General features: G+C 32.6%; 1 protein-coding gene across 2 annotated transcripts; it reads left to right on the top strand.

Annotated features, from left to right (window-relative positions):
• The first annotated feature begins 14,757 nt into the window (after window positions 1-14,757).
• Window positions 14,758-21,230, top strand: LOC107953157 (serine/threonine-protein kinase Nek5). 2 transcript variants are annotated; one of them, XM_016888391.2, is made up of 14 exons: window positions 14,758-15,222; window positions 15,312-15,378; window positions 15,467-15,532; window positions 15,662-15,708; window positions 15,805-15,850; window positions 15,942-16,022; window positions 16,097-16,139; window positions 16,292-16,341; window positions 17,217-17,298; window positions 17,371-17,420; window positions 17,854-17,927; window positions 18,284-18,335; window positions 18,412-19,044; window positions 19,127-21,230. In XM_016888391.2, exons 1-14 carry the CDS (start codon window positions 15,125-15,127, stop codon window positions 20,882-20,884), a joined length of 3,147 nt encoding a protein of 1,048 aa, XP_016743880.1. In that variant the 5' UTR covers window positions 14,758-15,124; the 3' UTR covers window positions 20,885-21,230. The 2 variants fall into 2 exon arrangements, with proteins under 2 accessions (XP_016743880.1, XP_040973686.1); XM_041117752.1 differs by lacking the exons at window positions 14,758-15,222; window positions 15,312-15,378; window positions 15,467-15,532; window positions 15,662-15,708; window positions 15,805-15,850 and having other exon boundaries at window positions 17,217-17,290.
• Window positions 21,231-23,497: the final 2,267 nt, after the last annotated feature.

Here is a 23,497-nt window from a genome sequence, read left to right as displayed (position 1 = left end):
ATTGTTCCATATTAAATTTTGGAGTAAAAGCGACATCCTTTAAAATGTTTGCTCACTAGGAAGTTTTCATTAGATAATTCAACTTATTTTCAGAGATACCACTTTAATTAGTTTAAATAATAATCAAGTATTTTCTTCATCAATTAAGAGCATAACAATACAACAAGATCGTGTATAAAAGAAAATACGCAATGCGCTAGATATAAGTATCCCCTTTAGTAATTTTGATTTGTACAGAGTAGTGATTAAAATTATTATCAGACACTCGCTTAGCATAAGTTTGAACCGTGTTACCTCTATCTCCACTCATAATATTGTATAAAAAGTATCATATTCAATAATTTTTTTATAAACTAACCCATATTTTATCAAGTCTTGATCTAATTAAAAAGATTAAAATAAATAAACAATAAAAATAATGACAAAACTATTAGAATCCAAATACATTAATCATCATTATTTAGAATTAAAATTCGAACATTGTTAAATATCTTTACGTCTTTCTTAAAAAAATTAAAATAATCCTCTAACTCTTCGATAACTTACTAATATTTTCAATTATTTATTATTTATTTTATTGAATATACACAGCAATATTGAAGTATATAATAATCAATGCAATAACCAAAAATGGATTGCAACCCTTTGCCATTGCAAAATATGTGTCTCCAAAAATGAATGACTATCCAATTCTTAATAAAGTCTCATTAATTTAGCATGTGTGTTATATGTAATTTAATTGGGAAATAAGCACGCTTATTTGATTTTTTATTTTTTATGAACAAATTGATATACATTGAAAGTAACCTTTTATCATTTTTTTATTGGTAAATTTTAAGTTTGATGTGCAATCTCATAAAAATAGTACATAATTAACATACTAATATTTAGAAAAGAAAATAAGCATTAAATTAAAAAATAATCAACATAATAAATATGGTCTTCAAGTTATAAATTGATTTTAAAATTATATTTATGTATATTAAAATAAATAAAAATATAATTATGTTTTATGAATATATATATTTAATGGTTCTTCCGGCACAATAATTATTTTATTTATTTATGTTCAATTTATTTATACTGTCAGTGTTAATGATTTCGTTTTGCAGTAGTATATGTCCAACATAAGTAAATTATATTATTATTAAAATATTTTTATCTTTTTATTTTTTATTTTGATAAAATCAGTGAAAAAATTACATATGTTGAGATTTGAATTAATACAATTAACATTTATAAATAAAATAAAATTAATTACCGCTTTAACCAAAACTTTTTCTTAATACATTTCAATATTATTATATAATTAGAGTGCATTTAACTTTCTTAATTTGATATATTTATTTATTTAAATTTTTTTTACTCACAATTAAGATTAATTTTGGTGCAAATTATATGTGTTATTATTAATAATTTCAAATCTTTCATTTCACTATTTATTGTATACTATTTTTAAATGCTTACGTGTGTTTTAAGTATATAATTTTCCACGCATCCGCATAATTATATTTTATTTTTTTAAGATAAATTATACTTATAATCACTTAATTATTAATAAATTCTTTTTTAATAATTTAACTATAAAAAATTTTATTAACTATTCAATTTTTTTTGACTTAACAATTTGAATTTATTAATTTATACTTTTTCCAAAAAAAAGAAAAAAAAAACTACCAAGATAGATTTCCTTTATTTTTTTATTTGTACTATTTACGTGTCCTCGGCCGCGGTACATGTTAGCACTCTCATAATTACAATTATTGACCACTTTATCTTAGACCCGCAAATTGATGGATAAGGTTCTATTTGAGTTGCATTAATTTAAATTTATTAAATTTTATTTTAAAATATTAATATTTGATTTGAATTTTTTATTAAAGTTATTTTTTATTAGATCATGGCATATTGATTGGGTGAAAAATTAATGTAATAAATATATTTATAAAATTAATATAATAAATAGATAATATTTTAATTGAAATGATAAAGTTAAAATATTAAAAAATATAATATTTTAATTAATTTAAATATCATTATGTATATTTTTCTAGATTTTACATAAAACATGAATGAAAGAATTTAGTAATTTTGTTTTAATAATATTTAGTTGCTTTTTCAAAAAAAATATTCTTATAATAATGTTTATTATTTTATAAAAAATAATTTTTTTGATAATTTTTTATCCGTATTAAAATATAATATTAACTTAATTAATCTTTAAAAATTTACTTTTGATTAAACTAATCCATTTCATATATACGCTGGATGGGTAATATTTTTGAGATGCCAAAAATACAAATAGAGAGAAAAAAAACATTGTCAAGCACGTAGTTTTAAAAATCAAAATCAATTTTTGAAAGTATTTGTATATCTAAACTCAATTTATATTAATTTTTATTTAATGTATCATTATATTAAATTATTTAAATATTATTTATTATTATATTTTTCCTAAAAATGTTTAAATATTATTTACAAATATCATTATATTAAATTATTTAAATATTATTTATTATTATATTTAAAATTTTAAAATGTTTTATGTATCATTAATTTTAAAAATAATTTATATTAATTATTTAAAAGTATTTAAAATTTAAATTTCATATATTATTATATTAAATTAATTAAATATAGTTTGAATTATTTTATTTTTTATTTTTCAGCTTTATGTCTAAAATAAACATTTTAATTTGTAATCATATTTTTTTACGGTCACTCCCCAACCTATAAATAGGAGGGTAATGCGCTTCAACGTACTCGAACCCATGTTCTCCTGCATTAATAACAATACTCATACTAATTGAACTAAAACTTAATTGGCTTTTAAAAGCATTTTTAAATTGGAATTGCAATGTCAAAATAACCCTTAGTATTATTATTGAATGTGCTTCACTTTTACTTGATATTTTATTGAATGCCAAACAAACCCTTAGAACCTTACAAAATATCCATCTTAATATTTTTATATCAAAGAGATTTTAATTTTTTTTATATTCTTCATATCCATTTTGCAGTTTATGTTCGAAGTTCAGAGTTGTCCTTCTTAAAAATATCGTTTCTAAGATTTGAATTTGCGTTCTCTCCTAATATTTGAACTAGTATCTTTAAGATTGTCATTGCATATTTTTATCACATACTGGATTATATTTTACAATAAAATAAAATTAAACAACCATAATGATATTGTTACGTATAAACTTTTAAAACCAAATATTATGGTTGTTAAAATTAACCTTACATGATGTTTAAATATCGTTGTGTAACATAAAAATATTTAATTATTATGTCATAGTGCCGATTGAGTCTTAGCTCAATTGGCATCGACATTATTGTCAATACATGAGGATGTGGGTTCGAGTGTATTGAAGCGCATTATCCTCCTATGTAAGGGTTTTAGGAGGGGTTATGGGTAGTTTTAGGCACTGTATCAAAAAGAACAGATATAATAAGAACCTATAATGAGATTAATGTTCAAAAAAATTTATTATGTCATTGCAAATTAATATTTCACAGCTATATAAATATCGTTACTTAAAAGTATTAATCATATTATTGTTTTATATGAAAAAACAAAAGGCAAATAAATAGCTTTAATCAACAATCTCTTACATGGAGGTACCTATTTTATCCTCTAATAGTAGTTTTCTAACATGAAAATTAAGGAAATCAATGATTCTGAGTTCAACATCCTCACTAGTACAAGTTTTAGCTAGCTAATCTGTCGCCATATTACCTTTTCTTGGAACATATTGGAAATTAACCATTTGTATGTGCCTTGTTACTTTGTTGAACTTCCTAATAAGTGTAGAAGAAGAAAGACTCACATTACTCTTCTTTGTCAATTCAATAGTTATCAAACAATCACTCTCCATGAGTACCTTAGTGTAGTTTCTAATTCAAGTTATTTCTTTCCATATAAGATAGCCTATAATTTGAGTTAACCATATTTCTTCAGCCAATAAATCTTTTAAACCCTACCATCCAATTACCGTGTGAATCCTGTATCACTCTTGTAGCTGCTGATCTGTTATCATCTCCGTTGGAAGCTCCATCTCTGTTTATTTTAACCCAACCCAAAACTAGGCAGACACCATTTAATCTGCATAGCCCGACCTAGTCTCAATCTATCTTTGTTTGTAGCAGCACCTCTGATCATGTTGGCAAAAGTCTCTGAGCTACAGATATGCCTTGTTACTTCGTTGATCTTCTTAATAAGCATAGAAGAAGAAAGATTCACGTTACTCTTCTTTATCAATTCAATAGATATCAAACAATCACTCTCCATAAGTACCTTGGTGTAGTTTTTAATTCGAGTTATATCTAGCCTATGTAGGATAGTTGATAATTCTGAGTTAACCATATTTCTTTAACCAATAAACCTTCTAAACTTTACCACCCAATTGTCATGTGAATCCCATATCACTCCTGCAACTGTTGATCTGTTATCATCTCTATTGGAAGCTCCATCTGTGTTTATTTTAACTCGACCTGGTCTCAATCTATCTTTATTTGCAGCAGCATCTCTGATCGTGCTGGCAAAAGTCTCTGAGTTATGGATTAACTCCTCAATAGTGTTGTTGTACTGTTGGAAAATAGACATATTCCTATTTTTCCACAGTAGCCAAATAAGACAACAAAATTTATGCTGGAATCAACACTCTTATTCCAAAATTTTATCTCACCTTTCAAATTTGATTTAATCCAACCAAACAATTCTAATGAAGAGAAATAAGATAAATAATTTTGAGAAATTACCTAGCTCTACACAGCATTCACACCATGGTAGTCCCTTATAGTATGGATTATGGATTCTGGTGTTGCCCTACATAATGCACATCTGACATCATCTATTAAATTTCTCCTAGCCCTTCCTTCATTCATTTGAAATTTCTAATGCATCACCAACCACATAAAATGTTTAATTATTGGTTATAGGTCATTCTCCCAAACAACATTCCAATCTTCATTAACAGACATGTCATCCATCGTAACTAGACTATTATATGCAATGTTAATTGAAAATTTGCCATTTCCATTCGGTTTTCATAGGTAGCCATCAACACCCAACTCAACATAAGGATGAAGGCACCCTACAATGCATTCCAAAACTTCCTTGGTAAAACAATTCTGCAAAATAGTCCAGTTCTAACAGCCATTTGGGTTAACCAAATCAACTACCTTAAGATGAGTGGGAATGATCAATCCATCTAGCACATGATCTTTAAGTGGCCTTAACTCGAGAATCCAACAATCATTCAGGAAATTAGTCATCTATCCATCACCAATACTCCAACAAATATTATTTCAAAAGCTTTTCCAATCTCTAGATAAAGAACACCGCACATATGAGGAGTTTAATTTATAAATTGATTACGACAATATACTTTCAACCTTATACTTACTGCACAATAGCCTGACTCAAAAGGAGTCTAAGTTAGTTACTAAATGATACGTAAGTTTCATGAGAAAGGATATGTTGTGTGGAACTAATCTTTTCAACCCAAGCCCCTAACTTGTTGGATCATCGGTACGCCCCGTGGCGCAGCGAAAAAATTATTTCGACGATCATCAACCACGTATCCATGTATGAGGAGAGAATCGGGTTGAAAATATACCTTTTCAAACTGGAAAAATAGCGTGTAATGTTGTTGGTTGAAATCCTTTACGCAATGTCAATCCAAGCTACAACAAAAGTGTCTTGGCCTCTATGTAGCCCACCCAGTCAACCTTGCAAATTGTCCCCTTGATCAGAAACCTTCAATTTGGAAACAAGTGGTTCTAGAAGATCCACTTGTACAACAAACCTTGCAAATTATTCCTTTGATCCTTTATCAGATTGATAGTCAATTTTGATTATCGATCCCATCTCCCCAATTGCCTAGAGTATACTTCTTTTATAAAGCGCTCCTGAAAGTCCAGGAATTCGAATCTAGGCCACAACTTTATCGGGGAATGGCTATAAAGTCGAAAAAAATTTCGACCATGGCTGCATCGTAAGATAGTGCCCGTATATCACCCAAGGACCATCCGCAAGGACTTTTTTATAATCATGCACCGACTCAAACTTTGCTATTGTAGTGATTTATTGTGCTATTAAATTAAGATAGAGGGATATTCTGGCTAGGAAAGACTTGGTACTTAAGTGATCCTCGTGATTCACCTCTCTTTCCTGGGAATTGAACTTAGTGTGATTTTTTAGTACAATAATTTTACTCTTTCACACGCTTCCGTGCAACAATTGGTATCAGAGTAAGATTCGTACTTGGGGAATACGACCGTTTATGGTACTATTCACGTATACGGCACTATTCACGTATACGGTACTGTTCACGTATACAATAGTTGGGATTGAGGAGAAAAATGGCAGCAGCATCGTCATCAGCAAGGACTACTGTGACAAATGCAAAATTTGAAGTAGAGAAATTTGACGGTACCAATAATTTTGGTATGTGGCAATGTGAGATCCTGGATGTCTTATGTCAGCAAGAGCTAGATATAGCCCTTGAAGAAAAACCTGACAAGATGGATGACAAGGAGTGGGCCAAGATCAATAGACAGGCGTGTGGTACAATCCGCCTATGTTTGGCCAAAGAGCAGAAGTACTCTGTCATGAGGGAGACATCAGCGAAGAAGTTATGGGATACACTGGAAGAAAAGTTTCTAACGAAAAGTCTTGAAAATAGGCTTTATATGAAAAAGAAACTTTATCGATTCACGTATGCACCCGGTATGTCGATGAATGACCATGTGAACTCATTCAATAAAATTTTAGCAGACTTGCTAAATTTGGATGAGAAATTTGAAGATGAAGACAAGGCATTATTGTTATTTATTCCCTTCCTGATGAATATGATCATCTTACCACCACATTGCTTCATGGGAAGGACACGATCACATTTGATGCAGTCTGTAGTGCGTTGTATAGATCTGAGACTCGAAAGAAAGATAAAAGAGATCACAGAGATACAACCGCAGAAGTCTTAACAGTAAGAGATCGTTCACACAGCAGCAAATCTGGTAGAAGGGGAAAGTCCAAAGGGAGACCCGCCAAAGATGAATGTGCCTTTTGCCGTGAAAAAGGGCATTGAAAAAAGAATTGTCCTAAGCTACAAAAGGGCAAGGCTATTTCTAATGCATGTGTAGCGGAGCATGATGAGGAGTCAGACTTTAGCTTGGTTGGCATGGCAATGGCATGTCAAACGGATGAGTGGATTTTGGATTCAGGATGTACTTACCATATGTGTCCTAATAAGGACTGGTTTTCTAGTCTTAAAGAGCTAGAAGGTGGACTTGTTCTTATGGGCAATGATAGTGCTTGTAAGACAATGGGAGTGGGTACAGTCCAATTGAAGAATCACGACGGCTCAATCCAAGTCTTGACAGATGTTCGCTACGTACCTAGCCTGAAGAAAAATCTCATCTCATTAGGTGCCCTAGAATCTAAAGGGCTCACAATCACTTTGAGAGATGGATTACTAAAAGTAGTAGCTGGGCAACTGACGGTGATGAAAGGCACAAGAAGAAATAACTTGTATTTTTAAATGGAAGTACAGTTATTGGATCAACATCAACAGTTTCTACAAAAGATGTAGATTCAGAGGCTACCAGATTATGGCATATGCGATTGGGACATGCTGGTGAAAAAGCTTTGCAGACATTGGTGAAGCAAGGCTTATTGAAAGGTGCAAATTCTTGCAAAATGGAATTCTGTGAACATTGTGTTCTGGGCAAGCAGAAGAGGGTAAAATTTGGTCCAGCAATTCACAATACGAAAGGAATTCTGGACTACGTTCACAGTGATGTGTGGGGACCTACCAAAGTAGCTTCTTTGGGAGGTATGCACTATTTTGTTACTTTTGTTGATGATTATTCAAGAAAAGTATGGGTGTATCTAATGAAAAGAAAAAGTGAAGTTTTGGATGCATTTCTGAAATGGAAGAAGATGGTGGAGACTCAGACTGGTCGAAAGGTCAAACAACTTCGATCAGATAATGGTACTGAGTACAAAAACGATCCATTTCTACAAGTATGCCAAGATGAGGGCATTGTGCGACACTTCACTGTTCGGGATACACCACAGCAAAATGGGGTGGCAGAACGAATGAATCGAACTATACTGGAGAAAGTTCGATGTATGTTGTCCAATGCTGGATTGGGCAAAGAATTTTGGGCTGAGGCAGTTACATATGCGTGCCATCTAATTAACCGTTTGCCATCAGCTGCAATAAATGGAAAAACTCCTATGGAGATGTGGACTGGTAAATCTGCTACTGATTATGATTCTTTGCATGTATTTGGTTCTACTGCATATTATCATGTAAAAGAATCTAAGTTAGACCCAAGAGCAAAGAAAGCATTATTCTTGGGTATAACTGATGGAGTAAAATGATATCGTCTCTAGTGTCCTGATACAAGGAAGATTGTTTTCAGTAGAGATGTGACTTTTGATAAATCAACCATGTTAAAGTACAAGGATTCACAAAAGGATGGCAAAACCAGTAGTACTTTGCAGCAGGTGGAGCTTGAAAAGGTTAACGATGATCCAGCTAATATTGAAGGGACAAATGATGAAGAGGTTCCTACCCAAGAACCTCTACAGCAACAAGATTCAATTGCATATAGGAGGCCAAGAAGAGAGATTCGTAAGCCTGCTCGCTTTGATGATATAGTGGCCTATGCACTTCCAATTGCAGATGATGATGTTTCTTCTACTTACACAGAAGCAATAAGTAACCCTGATGGTGTAAAGTGGAAGCAAGCAATGAATGAAGAAATGCAGTCTCTTCATAAAAATAAGACCTGGGAGTTGGTGACACTACCCAAGGGAAAGAAGGCAATTGGATGCAAATGGGTATATGCAAAGAAGGAATGATTTCCTGATAAAAATGAAATTCGATACAAGGCTAGATTAGTAGCAAAGGGTTACGTTCAGAAAGAAGGAATAGGCTACAATGAAGTGTTTTCTCCAGTTGTGAAGCATTTGTCTATTCGGATTTTGCTAGCCTTGGTTGCGCAATATGATCTTGAACTAGTTCAGCTTGATGTGAAGACCGCGTTTTTACACGGTGATTTGGAAGAGGAAATCTATATGACTCAGCCAGATAGATTCAAGGTTGCTGGAAAAGAAAATTGGGTTTACAAACTGACAAAGTCGCTTTATGGATTGAAGCAATCTCCGAGGCAGTGGTACAAGCGATTTGATCAGTTCATGAAAGGGCAAAGGTACACAAGAAGTAAATTTGATCATTGCGTGTATTTTCAGAAGCTACAAGAAGGAGCTTTCATATACTTGCTCTTATATGTTGATGATATGCTAATAGCATCTAAGAGCAAAGTTGAGATTGAAAGATTGAAGACTCAACTCAATCTCGAGTTTGAGATGAAATATCTAGGAGAAGCTAAAAAGATTCTCGGCATGGAAATATGGAGAGATAGAGCTCATGATAGAGTTAGCTTGTCTCAGAAGCAGTATTTGAAAAAGGTACTACAGCAGTTTGGCATGAACGAGCAGACAAAACCTGTAAGTACCTCGTTGGCTTCTCATTTCAAGCTTTCTGCACAACTATCTCCTTCGACGAATACGGAACGAGAATACATGTTGCAAGTTCCGTATTCTAATGCAGTGGGTAGCTTGATGTATGCAATGGTGTGTACAAGACCCGACATTTCACAGGCAATTAGTATAGTGAGCAGGTATATGCATAATCCTGGAAAAGGACATTGGCAAGCTGTGAAATGGATTCTACGGTATATTCAGAAGACCGTAGATGTTGGATTACTGTTCAAGCAGGATAATACACTTGGTAAAGGTGTTATTGGGTACGTTGATTCTGACTATGCCGGTGATTTGGACAAGCGAAGATCAACCACCGGTTATGTGTTTACACTTGCTGGAGGACCAATAAGTTGGAAGTCTACACTACAGTCTACAGTTGCGTTGTCAACCACAGAAGCCGAGTACATGGCTGTAACAGAGGCTGTAAAGGAGGCTATTTGGTTACAAGGTATGGCTAAAACCTTGGGGTTGGTTCAGGAGCATATTAACGTGTATTGTGATAGTCAAAGTGCTATTCATTTAGCAAAGAATCAAGTCTATCATGCACGTACAAAACATATCGACGTACGATTCCATTTTGTGCGGGAAATTATTGAAGAGGGGAAAATTTGTCTTCAGAAGATCAAGACTGCAGATAATCCCGCAGATATGATGACCAAGGTGGTAACAGCAACCAAGTTCGAACATTGTTTGAACTTGATCAATATCCTGCAAGTTTAACAGTCGAAGAAGGCACTATCAAGTATTGTTGTCAAAGGCAAAAAGAATTGTGTGAAGATAAGATTATCCTAATCAAATCTTCAAGGTGGAGATTATTAGAATATATCCCATACCTTGCCCATACCTTTCCCATACCTACCCATACATTGGAAAGGTCAAAGTTATGGGCACCAAATATTTATTTAGTGTTGGGCATGGGATAATAGCAATTTTTGGTCCCTAAGTGAATAGGGACTTTGCAAGGTGGCCCTTGAATCTCAACTATAAATAGGCCAACCATTGCTCATTCTCATCATCCCACATTTGCCATTCTCTACTTAAGGCATTGTTCTCTCTCCCTATTTGTAAAGTTTCACTTGTATTTTGGAGTGAAATATATTTGGTAGTGCCCGAGGACGTAGGCAAGATTTGTCGAACCTCGTTAAAATTTTGGTGTTCTTTACTATTTAATGTTCATATTTTGTGAGTGTGATTGTAGTGATTTATTGTGCTATTAAATTACGATAGAGGGATATTCTGGCTAGGAAAGACTTGGTACTTAAGTGATCCTCGTGATTCACCTCTCTTTCCTGGGAATTGAACTTAGTGTGATTTTTTAGTACAATAATTTTACTCTTTCACACGCTTCCGCGCAACAGCTATGTTATAGTTGTTTTCTATGTCCATAATTTGAAACCGCATAGATGGTTTCCACAAAGCACAAACCTTATTCCATAGCATTATAGCCGATTTTTCACAAAGCAATTTGACAACTACCATATTGGACATACTCTCCTCAATCAGAGAATACATTCTATCATAAAAATCTATCGATGGAACACCATCCAGAACCTCCTTTTTCACATCACCTTCCCGTAACTAAATATCCTCCTCCTCCTTTCAATACTTTCCAACGAGTTATTAGTAGGATTCGTATTCATAACAGCATCCCTAAAGGAAATAGGCTTCAAAGCCATCGTATTAGTACAGTCCATCCCTCTCCCTTCATGTGGAGGTTCCTCTTCTCTCCGCCTAACTTTCTTGCTTGCCCGACCCAGCGCTCATCCCGTTTGATTGCTCATGAAAAAAAAATTATATAAAAATATCTATGAATATGATCATATTAACAACCATATTATTATCACATAAAGTGTTAGTCAACCACATTTTATTTAAAAAAAATTGGTAATGACATATAGTCGTTGTGTAATGTAATACACAACCAACTAAAATGTCATCACAAAATAATAATTGACAACCATTATATTATAGTTACGTAAAAGATTTAGCATCTAAATTTACATTGTTATAAATTCTATTTTGCTACCAATATATTATTGTTACATAATAATTTTTGTAACTGAAATATTGTCGTCGATTTATAAATTTAGTAATCAATTTTATTGTAACTAAAGCATTTTTACACAAATAGATTAAGTTGTTGCTAAAAAGACATTATATTTGAAAACAACAAAAGTCATTACAATATATATAATTAAAAATTATTTTGTTTAATTTGCAAAGTGGTTGCACATACTTGAGACAATGAAGGTATAAGTAACAATCCTGCAATGACCTCACAATTACTTTTTGTCGTTACAGTAAAATTTTGAGGAAACAAAAAAGGATAGAAACTGAAGAGACCACACGACTAAGAAAAAAAAGGGGAGACTTGTAGGAAAAAGCCATGGCCAAAACGACTTGAAGAATCAGTGTACGAGCATGGAGTAGGAAGGAAATCTGAGAAGAAGTAAAGGGAGCACGACACAATGAAAAAGAGGAAAGACAAAGAAGGATCGAGTTGTGCAGCAACATTCACATTTTTTGTCTTTACTTCTTATATCTTAGTTTATGTACTAGTTATTGAAATGCATGTTTTCGAGGCTATGTGTTTATTCCCATTTAATTTCCTCAACCTTGAGTTTTCTCAAGTTCTTTTGGTACTTTGCATCTCACGCTACTGTTCATTCTCGTCTCTATTCAAGTTTGGCTCTTTTATAATACGATAACTACTTGAAGGATATTGAGAATAAGCTTTGTTAGAAAAAAAAAATCATTAACTTGCATGTGCTTTCATTTCACGAAAATCAAACCTTTGTGGCATGAAGATATTTATACGTGTGTGCACCTTCCATGCAAGGCTTATTGTGTCTCCATGCAAGTTTAATTTTAAGGTTTCTATATAATATTGCAATTCGTGTGAGTATAATTACATAGGTATATATCCATTTTTTGTGAGAATGTCATTTTGCTATTATGGTGTATGTTATTATGAGTGCTATAACTTAATTACTATTGCTATTATGTACAACTAGCACTGTTATATATGTGTGTGATCACGAAGATACAACGTAATTGTTGGCCATTTAATATGTTTAATTTTGTGTTATTATCTAATAAGCATGAGCTTACAATCATTGACGTGTATAAACTTATTTTCAAATTAAGGTAACATTTTAGTATTAGTAAGATTGATGAAATCATGACTAAAATTATTGAAATGCGATTTCGTTTTATTGTTGTTAATTTTGGAACGCTTTGTTTTGTTTTGTTATAATAAAAATAAAATGTGGTAGGCAAATTTCCAAGTTCATTTTAATTTTTATGTTAATTTCATATTCAGATATCATAATTAAATATGTAAATATATTTAAATTTAAGACAATATAGATTTAATTATGTATCAATTTTGGGCTCGCGCGTAACTAACTCCTGAACTTGAATTTTTTTTTTCAACGTAAACCTAACAATTATCATTTTAAAAGGATTTTTCAATTTCTTTTTTAAAAAATAATTTTGTAGGTGTCCGATTGCACCTAACAAAAAAAAATCAATGGTGACTCTTGTGTTCTTAACTAAAACCCAGTGTTTTAAAATCTTATTTTTTCCCAAATATCTTCAAGCTAATTTTTTGGTTAAAAAATGGTTTCGACATGTAATATAGCCCTTATACTTTTATTTCTAGTAATTAGTCTCTCTACTTTTTAAAATTTCAAAATTTAGGTTCAATTGTTAAAGCTATTAAATTTTGTTGAGGTGACATTTTTTTAAAAAAAACTCGTAACTAAGAAAAAGATATAATAACCTGAATTTAATAAAATAATTTAATAATGTTAAACTTAATTTTTAAAATTTGAAAAGTTAAAGGATTAAATTCTTAAAAATAAAAGTAAAAGAAATCAATTCCAAATTTTATGAAAATACATATACTTATGTCACATTTTAATTCTTTTATATTCACGAGTTTTTGTTTTGTTAATTAATTATATTTAGGTTAGGATAATATTCAAGTAATTTCCTAAATATTATTTTTATTTAATTTTCTTACCATAAAAAAATAATATATTGCTTCTTCTTTTTTTCACTCGACCATTTTTTTATTTGTTGAAACTATCTTTTCAAATTTGTTGGTATAATTTTTAGTAGTTAAAAAAAGAAAAAGAAAAAAAAAAGACATTTCTAATTTTCTATTATTACAAAGAAAAAGGAAGTTGAGCTCAATAAATGAAGTGGATAAATCCAAATTTACTAAATATATTGAGTTTTTGTTTGAACGCGGGTGTCTTTTTGTTTCTTCCATTGTCTTAGCACTGAAAATTAATTTTTAAGAAAATCTTTATTCAAAAAGAAAACGTATTGCATGAATGGAAGAGTCTCAACTAATTATGAGTCTTCAAACCAAAGAAACGACTTCCCAAACCAATAAAAATTCATATACTTATATTATTTTACAATATAAAAGTATTTAAAAATATTATTTACATATATAATTTCAATTATTTTATAATTAGTTTAAAATAAGTTTGGATAAATTTAGTCATCAATGTTATAATATATTTTATATGTTTATATTTTAATTATTTTTATGTAATATTTATGTCACAATAGCGTATGATGTCAGAAACTATTTTCATTTGCTGGTCGTGAATTTAATTCCGGGTGCAGCCATTTAGTATTACATTAAATCTAGTACTATTATCCGACTCTAAATTTAAATGAATTAAAATTATTTGTTAAATATTTGTATTTAGTAAGTTTAAAGAATATCTTTTTTAAAAATAATAATTGTAAAAAGATAAAAAGGATAATGGATATATGATGATTCCAAAATATGCTCCAAATATTTTGTAAATAATAATTAGAATAGTGAATTAAATAGGATTTAAATTTAAATTTATAAAAGACAAGTTAAATTTCAAAATGCGAGTTGGAAACAGAATTGATAGCGAATATCGCATACCTTCACAATAATAATTTATAAATTTTTAAGGATTACCAATTTCCTACTGATCGAGGATAGGACTGGCTTAACTTGCTCTGAGTGTTAATTTTGTTATCTTTGTAATCGCATCGCTGTTGTTGACTGTTTACTTCCACCGAAAAGAATTATAAGTTAAATATCTGAAAATATTCGAATTAAGTTCTACTTTTACCTTCGGTTAACTGCTAACCGTCTTGCTTAGTTACTTAACCACCGCTATCTGTCTACAAGAATCCTAATTAAAAAACAAGAAAAATCATTTCTCCGTACTTATTTTCTCCATGGTTTTTTATGGAGTGAAGCTTAAGAGAAATCTTTCGAGAACTCAACGGCAATGGAAAAAAGAGGAGAGAATCGTAGACGAAGATTTCGATGGCTTTGAAAAATTATGATCGTTAAAATGGTTTCTTATAATTTTTGCTGAAACGCATTGGCAGCATTGAAATTGAAGCTAAGAATCCGGCAATGTTGTCGAGATCCGGGGGGGAAAGTTTTTAAGACGAAACTGAATTGATTTTCTTTCTCTCTAATTTTATTTTTCTCGCCATATTTCGAACATTTGATTTGGAAGAAGAAAAAGATCGAGCAAAGAGTTAAAAGCAATGGAGTCTCGAATGGATCAATACGAAATCATGGAACAGATCGGCCGTGGTGCTTTCGGTGCTGCCATTCTCGTCCACCACAAATCCGAGAAGAAAAAGTATTCTTCTAATTTCTACTTTCCAATTTTTTAATATGTTTTTCTTCTTCTATTCTGAATTTTTTGGTGTTTTTTTTCAAAAATTTCAGGTATGTGTTGAAGAAGATCAGACTGGCGCGGCAAACGGAGCGTTGCAGACGATCTGCACATCAAGAAGTTAGTTAATTTATTTTGTTTAAATAATTTAATCAGTAATAGAGAGTTTAAATTTCCTTTAATTTGGTTTGAATTTTGTGGAATGTAGATGGCACTTATCGCGCGAGTTCAGCATCCTTACATTGTGGAGTTTAAGGAAGCTTGGGTTGAGAAAGTATACTCTACTACTCTTTTTTTCATTTGCTAGGATTCTCGAATAGAAATATACTTTTAAATAGTAGCTTGTAGAGTACGTGACTGCCTTTTATTGATGCTGATTTTGAGTTTTGTGATCGTAATGTAGGGTTGCTTTGTTTGCATTGTTACCGGATACTGTGAAGGCGGTGATATGTGAGTTTCCAAGCTTGTATGGAGAACTTTGCTTCTCAATTTCTGCAATATTACCAATGTGCCAATATTGTTCTTTTTGTTATTCTTTTACCACAGGGCTGGGTTGATGAAAAAATCAAATGGGGTCTATTTCCCCGAGGAGGTAATCTAATTTCACAATACCTGTTGGTTTTCCTAGTTTCTTATTGAGTTATGACTTGCAGTTAACACCACTGATTGTAAACATGTTCCAGAAACTCTGCAAGTGGTTTGTGCAGCTGCTTCTGGCAGTTGAATATCTGCATTCAAATTATGTTCTGCATCGTGACCTAAAGGTATGTTTTTAATTAGATTAGTCTTTCTAATAACTTGATGATTTATGGACTGACTTTTTGCACTATCTTGGCAGTGTTCCAATATTTTTCTTACCAAAGATCAAGATGTCCGCCTTGGTGAGTGTCTTTTCCTTTTTATCCTTGGTTTCTTATGGGTTCTCTCTCTTTTTCCTTTTCTTTATCATCATTGAGTTATATTAGATATCCTACCTGACTACATATTCTTTGATTGTTATCCTAAACTATCTCTCTGGTCTGTCCTGGTTTAGGGGATTTTGGACTTGCCAAAACTCTAAAGGCAGATGATTTGGCTTCCTCGGTATGTACTATGTCATGAACTACTTTTTGATGAACTTTTTAAAATCTTTTCCAACCATCTCCAGTGATAGAAAAGATGTTTTTGATTCATTGTTTTCTACCATTTCTTTTTATTTCTTCCTACAGTTGGGTAATAAGATCTGCTACTTAGCTCAAAAACAGAGCTTGCTGTTATTATTTGTTTTCTGTTTTCTGATGCCTCAATTCCCCTGTGCATTCTATTGCAAAATCGCGCATCATAGCATGGTATTGATAGCGTTGCTAACTCATTCCTTCAAGGTTGGCTGTCTCAGCCCAACCTGTTGAGGGACTGATAGAGTAGAAAAATAATATGACTTGTCAAAAGGAACAAACATATGTGTGTGGCACGGCTTTCAGTTACATTAGAGCTTTATCCTCTGAGAACAAATTGTTACTAATTGGCAAGCAAAATTATAATTAGACCAATTAGACTAACTTAAGGAATCACTTTTGTTCTTCGAGGAAAGAAATAAAAAAATTATTGATTGATACCTTATCACTTTCTGGATGGATGACTCCATTACTGAAAATTTGAGAATATATACATATATGCCACTTCTCGCTACTTTATCAAAGGGGGCTTATATTCAATGAATATGTCATATCAGTTATAAATGCCAAAAGACTTAAGTTCCATACATAGCAGTATACATTAGGTACATGGTGTCTATAGACACAAATTTTGTACGTGCCACTAATCTACTAAAACTTCATACTGACAGCCAACCATTTACAGAGTTTGGAGCTTTTTCAATTAAGATAAAAGTTATTTACCTTGGATCTCATTTTTCATACGCATTTATTCTTCCTTACCTAAGAATGTGCAAGATAATGGTTGTTTTATGCATGTCTCAGGTGGTTGGCACCCCCAATTACATGTGTCCTGAACTGCTTGCAGATATTCCTTATGGTTTCAAGTCTGATATATGGTCTCTGGGTATGCCTTTTTCTAAATAAATTGTTGATTTGTATAGATTCTTTTTGGGCTAACTGGCTTCTTGTTGAACAGGCTGCTGTATGTATGAGATGGCTGCTCATCGCCCTGCATTTAAAGCTTTTGTAAGAGTTCTGACAGTTCCTTTGGTTGGATCTGTTTCTTGTATTCTGCTATGATAACCTTGATTTTAGGTGTAACATATATCCCATGTTGGCAAGTATAGGAAACATTAAAACTTCTATGTTTTTTTTTTTTTTTCTTCCTTTAATCTTATGGTGGAATTTTCTCCATTGCCAAATGGAACACAACTTTCAGTCTGTTTATCTGAATTAGGAATTATTAGTAGTAAGCTTTGCTAGGTTCATAACAGCTTTCCATGAAACCGTCCTCTGCTCTTTTAAAAAATGCTGGCAAAGTACTTACTGTTCTCTATTTGTCTGGTGTAATGTAATGTCCTTTGAGAGGTTTTCTGCAACTACTAATTTTTTTTGCCTCCTTTAACCATGTACTAATTTTTTTTTTATTCAACTAATTTTGTTGTCAAACTTGTTCTAGGACATGGCAGGTCTAATAAGCAAGATAAATCGCTCCGCCATTGGCCCTTTACCTTCTTGTTACTCTCCGTCGTTGTAAGTCTTAATTTTTATTTTTAGAGTTCACTGTAGTATGTTTCATGATGACCAAGTATTCTCCATGATTTTTCATGCTCTGACTGTGATTCTATTCCTCCTTGTTGCTTTTAATTATTATTTTATATATTATGTTTGGACCAGGTGTAGATCTCTTAATTGAATTCCTTCTTACATGTCTCGGAAACTCTTTTATCTATTTTATTTTATAAAGCACAAGTTGTGAATTTTGTTTAAAATCCCAAGGGACTCAATAATCTGTATTTGGGGGGTGGTATGATTAATGCTTTATCATCTGTCTATTAGTCAGCTCCTCACATACATGATAGTTAATATGTATAATGTTACACTCGCAGGAAAACATTTATCAAGGGCATGCTAAGAAAGAATCCAGAGCATCGACCCAGCGTAAGTTATTTTTCTTTTCACTCAGCTCAGAATTCTTGACCTGCAGGACTTCAATGTGACAGTTTGGATTTTCTAGGCAACGGAGCTTTTGAAGCACCCTTATTTGCAGCCATATGTTGATCAATATCGTCCATCGTTTAGCTCCCCTTCAATGAATTGCTCTGCAGATGAGCACATTTCCTCTGGTCATGGTAACAGGAAAAATATGGACGAGAGCCAGAATAGTAATAGCTCATGTAGTGATAAAGATAGTTTGCTTTCAAACGACAGAAAAACTGCCACAATCGTTACAAATAGCAATAGTGAGGTCATTGACACCGATACTATTTCTAATGATGATAAAGATGGCACCAAGCAGGACCTACCGCGTAAAGAAGAGAATGGCCCCGCTACTTTTACTTGCAAAGTTGATGGAAAAGGAATAACACATCGTTCTAATTCGGAACAGGGATCTAATGTTCAATCAAAGGAAACAAAAACCATCAAAAGCATAGGGAAAGTAATAGAAAATGGTTCCCCAATGAGAGGCAACAGCACAAAAACTGTGGATGGATTGACTCAAAAAAGTAATGTGGATGCATCTCCCAAAGTTCTCAAACCACCTTCTTGCACTTCAAAGGCCAATGCAGATTCACCAACTGTTCCCTCGGCAAAGTTACCTCTAGATGCTGCAAAAAGGATGCCAAGTTCAAACCATTTGAAGCACCAGGTATAAATGCCACTTAGTAAATTTGTTTTAATTTAATTTGTTATTGGTATCGTCACTTATTTTGCAAGATTCTTCTCTCTAGTTACCTTTAACTGAATCCTCCCCGAAGACTAAACCTAGACATGAAGGGCTTCCTCCGCCTGCACCTGGGAAGCATTTTGCTGAAGATGGACAAATTTCTAAGCCGAGGCAAAGAACTCTTCCCACTGTTGCAAGAAGATCAACTATTACAGGAAGAATGAAGCACGCTAGAACTGAAGTTTCAAATGGGCAAACCAACATACCAAAGTTAGGATCTACAGAGACAAACCAGGAGCGTGATGCTATTCCTCCTCAGCTGCACAAAGGTTGCCATACAAATGATTCTAGGGAGATAAAACTAGAAGCTGAGATAGCTCTAACTGGAGCTACTGAGGGGGTGCAAACAGAGAGCAGCAATTCTGTCTCATCTTCCATCTCAATTCAAGCATTTGAGATTTGTGATGATGCAACAACCGCTTTTAGCAGCATGAAGGAACAGGCACATAATCATGAGATAATCACCCACGTCAATAGCTTGGAATCGTATCCACCATACAGCTCCCCTGGTCTGAAATCCGAGATGCCTGAGGTTCTATCAAGAGAAAGCCACAGGCACAATCATAAATCTGTCAGGTGTTTAACTGAAGAGTCTGCTCCAACCCAGGATCTTCCTCATTCCACTTTAGTTGATGCAAAAGTGAGTCTGAGTGTCCCATTGGACCTTACAGGCATGATTTCTGAAGAAATATCTGTTCCGAAAGATGATACTTCTGTAAGCAGGACAAAAATTAGTAGGGTTGATGCTCCTTTAATCCGGACTAGTAGCAGGGATGATGCCCCTATATGCAGCCCAAGTAGTAGGAATGATGTTCAAATAAGCAGGCCAAGTAGCAGTGATGGTGCCCCTATAAGCAGGTTAAGTAGCAGCGATGATGCCTCAATAATCAGGTTAAGTATTGGGGGAAATGCCCCTTTAAGTGGGCCAACTACTGGGGAAGGGTGCTCCATTATCAGGTCAAGTGCGAAGGATGAAACTGTGGCAAATGGACCTAGTAGGCCTGACATGATGCTCCACTCTCATATTTCTTCTGCATCGAATGGTGATGACAAGTTCACTGTAATGGAACTTCTCTCATCAGTTGCAGAAACTATGCATTGCGTTGCCTTACCAATTTCATCCAGCCAGAAGAATTCACAGCCAGATGAAGGATCAAATGTTCATAATCAAACAACTGAAAAACCAGCTGAGACCTGTCATCCTCCAGCTTTCGGTGATGTTATTCATGTTATAAGGCATAGTAGTTTCCGTGTTGGCAGTGAGCAGCCTGTAATCGAAAAAGTAGAAATGGGCACACAAAATATGGATGTTGGGAAACTCATAAATGTTGTGAGGGATGAATTGGATATAGGAAACATGAGTAGTCCAGTGACCCTTAAGTCATCAAGTTGCTCCGAAGCTTTAAATTCAAAATCAAATGGTTCTGATCATTCTGGTGTTAAAGAAATGGATGTTAGGAACTCCATTTCCTCATCTCAAAAATCTAATTCACCAGAGCCTGCAAAACCCAGCTCTTCTGTGCCAGAAGAGGAGATACCAGCAAAGGAAACTTTGGATGTCAAGTCTTTTAGGCAAAGGGCAGAGGCACTTGAAGGGCTTCTAGAATTGTCTGCAGAGTTACTGCAGCAGAACAGGTTGGAAGAGCTCGCAGTCGTTCTGAAGCCTTTTGGGAAAGATAAGGTGTCCCCAAGGGAGACGGCAATCTGGTTAGCCAAGAGTCTGAAAGGAATGATGATCGAGGACTCGGGACGGTGTTCATGAAGTATTATTTCTGGGGGTAAGTTTTTATTCCCCTTTAGTTTTTTCACATTCCTGCTCTAGTTCTTAGCTCCGTGATTACCATGCCTACCCCCTTTTACTTGCATTTGAAAATTTTTACTAGCAGGCAGCAGGTCTTATCTTTTCACCATATTCTCTCATTCTTTCAATGCAATGTCTTATTGTACATAATTGACAATACGGATCAATTAAACTTGTCCCAGATATATGTATGCATATGATGTAGAACGTACTGAATGCAAAGCAAATTGGAATCGTTTACGATTTTTATTGGTTGTTTGCTGGATACGAGGGGGACATGTTTGATATGAGTATGTTTAATTTTTCCTTTTGAGTTTTTTTTTTTTTCATGAATCTAGGGGGTTCTTATAGGATTATACCCCCATATACATGTTCAGAAATGTGTCTGAACATGAACTGTTCAATAACAATAAAGAGGCGGAGCAACATAAGTTTGAATCGACATGGCATTGCAGTTTACAATATCTGTGGATTTATTGGATGTTTTGAGCGTATCATTTGTAGCTTTGCTGTAAGTGCTTTTCATTTTCGATTTTATTACCATTTAGAGTTCCATTCTGGTAACGCTTTTGAATAACGGCGTTAAGTAAGTTAATCCCATTGCCTGCAACTCTTCTGAAAATGTGGCTGCAAAAATAAAGACGGAAGGTTGATCTTGTAAAATATTTTTTAGAAGTACAATCACCGTTATGTATAATTACACATATGAACAATTGTCATGAAAAGATTGATAATCGAAATAATATCTGTACTTAGATTAAAATAGAAAAATAATATTTGGATTTAAATTTGAATAAGATTCATATATAATAAATTTTATTAGAATAAAATCTAGACTGAGGTTGATATTGTAAATTTAAATACGACACTAAAAATAATTAAAATAGGTCTGGAAATAATAATCCCAAATCATAATATGCAAAAATAAAATACATAAATATGTTAAAACTTATATAAATATGTAATATTTTAAAAATAATAATGATAAGAAAAACTAATCACGTATACAAATTATTAAATTACTTACAGTTACTTCCAATACAAACGAATATAGACATACGACCCTTTATCTATTTACATAAGCAAGGTATAATTTATTTATAGGAGATAACAAATTGTAAACTTTCTGAAAAGTGGCAAAAGATGGGGGGAATAGTTGAGGGACAAAACTGAATGGCTGATTTAGTAATTGATTGTTAACACAAACTGAAAATTCAAATTATGTAATAAAAGAAAAGGAAGTAATTAAAATCTTGACTACCAAACAAGTTTTCTCATAGAGGATTAAGCAGAGACTTGGTTGGTTTTCTCTCTAAAATGAGTGCAGTTTTCTCGTTAACGAAAATTCTCCCAATTTCATTTAAGATTTTCCTAGGTCTTTCTCAAATCTTCGTCTTGTGTTGGGATGATTCTATTGTTCTCTTTCTTTTCTTTTGTTTTGATTTTGCTGGTCTATGATTGAGTTTAAGATCGCAATTGTTTGTGATTTAGATTTACAATCATGTTCGAATCCAGACCATTCATGGGTAAGTAAACATCTAGTTCATAGGTTACAACTTGACACTCATTGTAATATTTTGATTTGTTGTGATCTAGTTTGTTTTGTATCTTCAATTTGTTGTGATCATTCTATAGAGTTGTTTTGAAGTTGTACCAAAAAATAGGTATTCCTAATGAGCCAAGGTTTGTTTTAAGATTTTGATCTTAATTTAGTGAAGATAGTGTGTTTTTAAATTCTAGATGCTAATTACATAATTAGATTTCAATTTAGGTGAGTTTAGATTCAAGTCTGAGTTATTGTTTTCTATAAATTTTAAAAATGAAATAAGGTTTTTGCATCGAATGCATTAACTTTAATTGATTTAGGTGATTCGATGTTTGATTCTTGTAATACTAACTTGAATTATTGTTTTTATTGTGTTAATGAAACTAGGTGGTCAAAACTCTAAGGACAAGGGGAAGGAGAGTGTTATAAGAGTGATCGATTTTCGTTTTGCGCTCATCAATTTCCTATATACGTGTCTATCCTTCATTAGTTCGATGCACCATATCAAGAAAAAAAAAAAAGAACAAATGGTGTTAAGTTATTGGACTAATATATGTAACCTTTACCAAAATTAGGTATCACATTAGTCAAAAAAACCACAAGTACCAAATTAGGAAAAATCGGCAAGTTTAAGTACCAAATTGCATTTTAATTTTTAAGCCTAAATAATTTAAATTGATTATAAAACAATAATTTAATATGTTTGCATGTGATACATGTTATTAAATAAAATTATAATTTCACATATTTTTAATAATTTCATAAAAATAAAATAATTTAAAACTTCTATTATATATTATTTTTAATATAATACCTTTAATAATCATTTTATTTTCTTACCCTTATAGTTATGTTTGAATTTAAACACACATCGTACCAGTAATTTTAATCTCGTTACTAAAATATCCAATCAAACCATTATAATAACTAATTTCACCACAATTATTATTTTTAACCTCAACAAAAACTAACTCTGACCATTTAAAGAAAGTTGAGAGAAAAATGCGTTCAATTCACAACATTATAGA

This window comes from Gossypium hirsutum, chromosome A07 (genome assembly GCF_007990345.1).
Source record: "Gossypium hirsutum isolate 1008001.06 chromosome A07, Gossypium_hirsutum_v2.1, whole genome shotgun sequence".
NCBI lineage: Eukaryota > Viridiplantae > Streptophyta > Magnoliopsida > Malvales > Malvaceae > Gossypium > Gossypium hirsutum.
This window is presented reverse-complemented; position numbering and strand designations above follow the sequence as displayed.

Bases quoted from the DNA above. Each gene is read 5' to 3' on its own strand.
- LOC107953157 (XM_016888391.2), top strand. From the start codon at position 15,125: ATGGAGTCTCGAATGGATCAATACGAAATCATGGAACAGATCGGCCGT. The intron at 17,299-17,370 runs GTATGCCTTTTT...CTTGTTGAACAG, and splicing joins GTCTGATATATGGTCTCTGG to GCTGCTGTATGTATGAGATG. The intron at 19,045-19,126 runs GTATAAATGCCA...TCTTCTCTCTAG, and splicing joins CAAACCATTTGAAGCACCAG to TTACCTTTAACTGAATCCTC.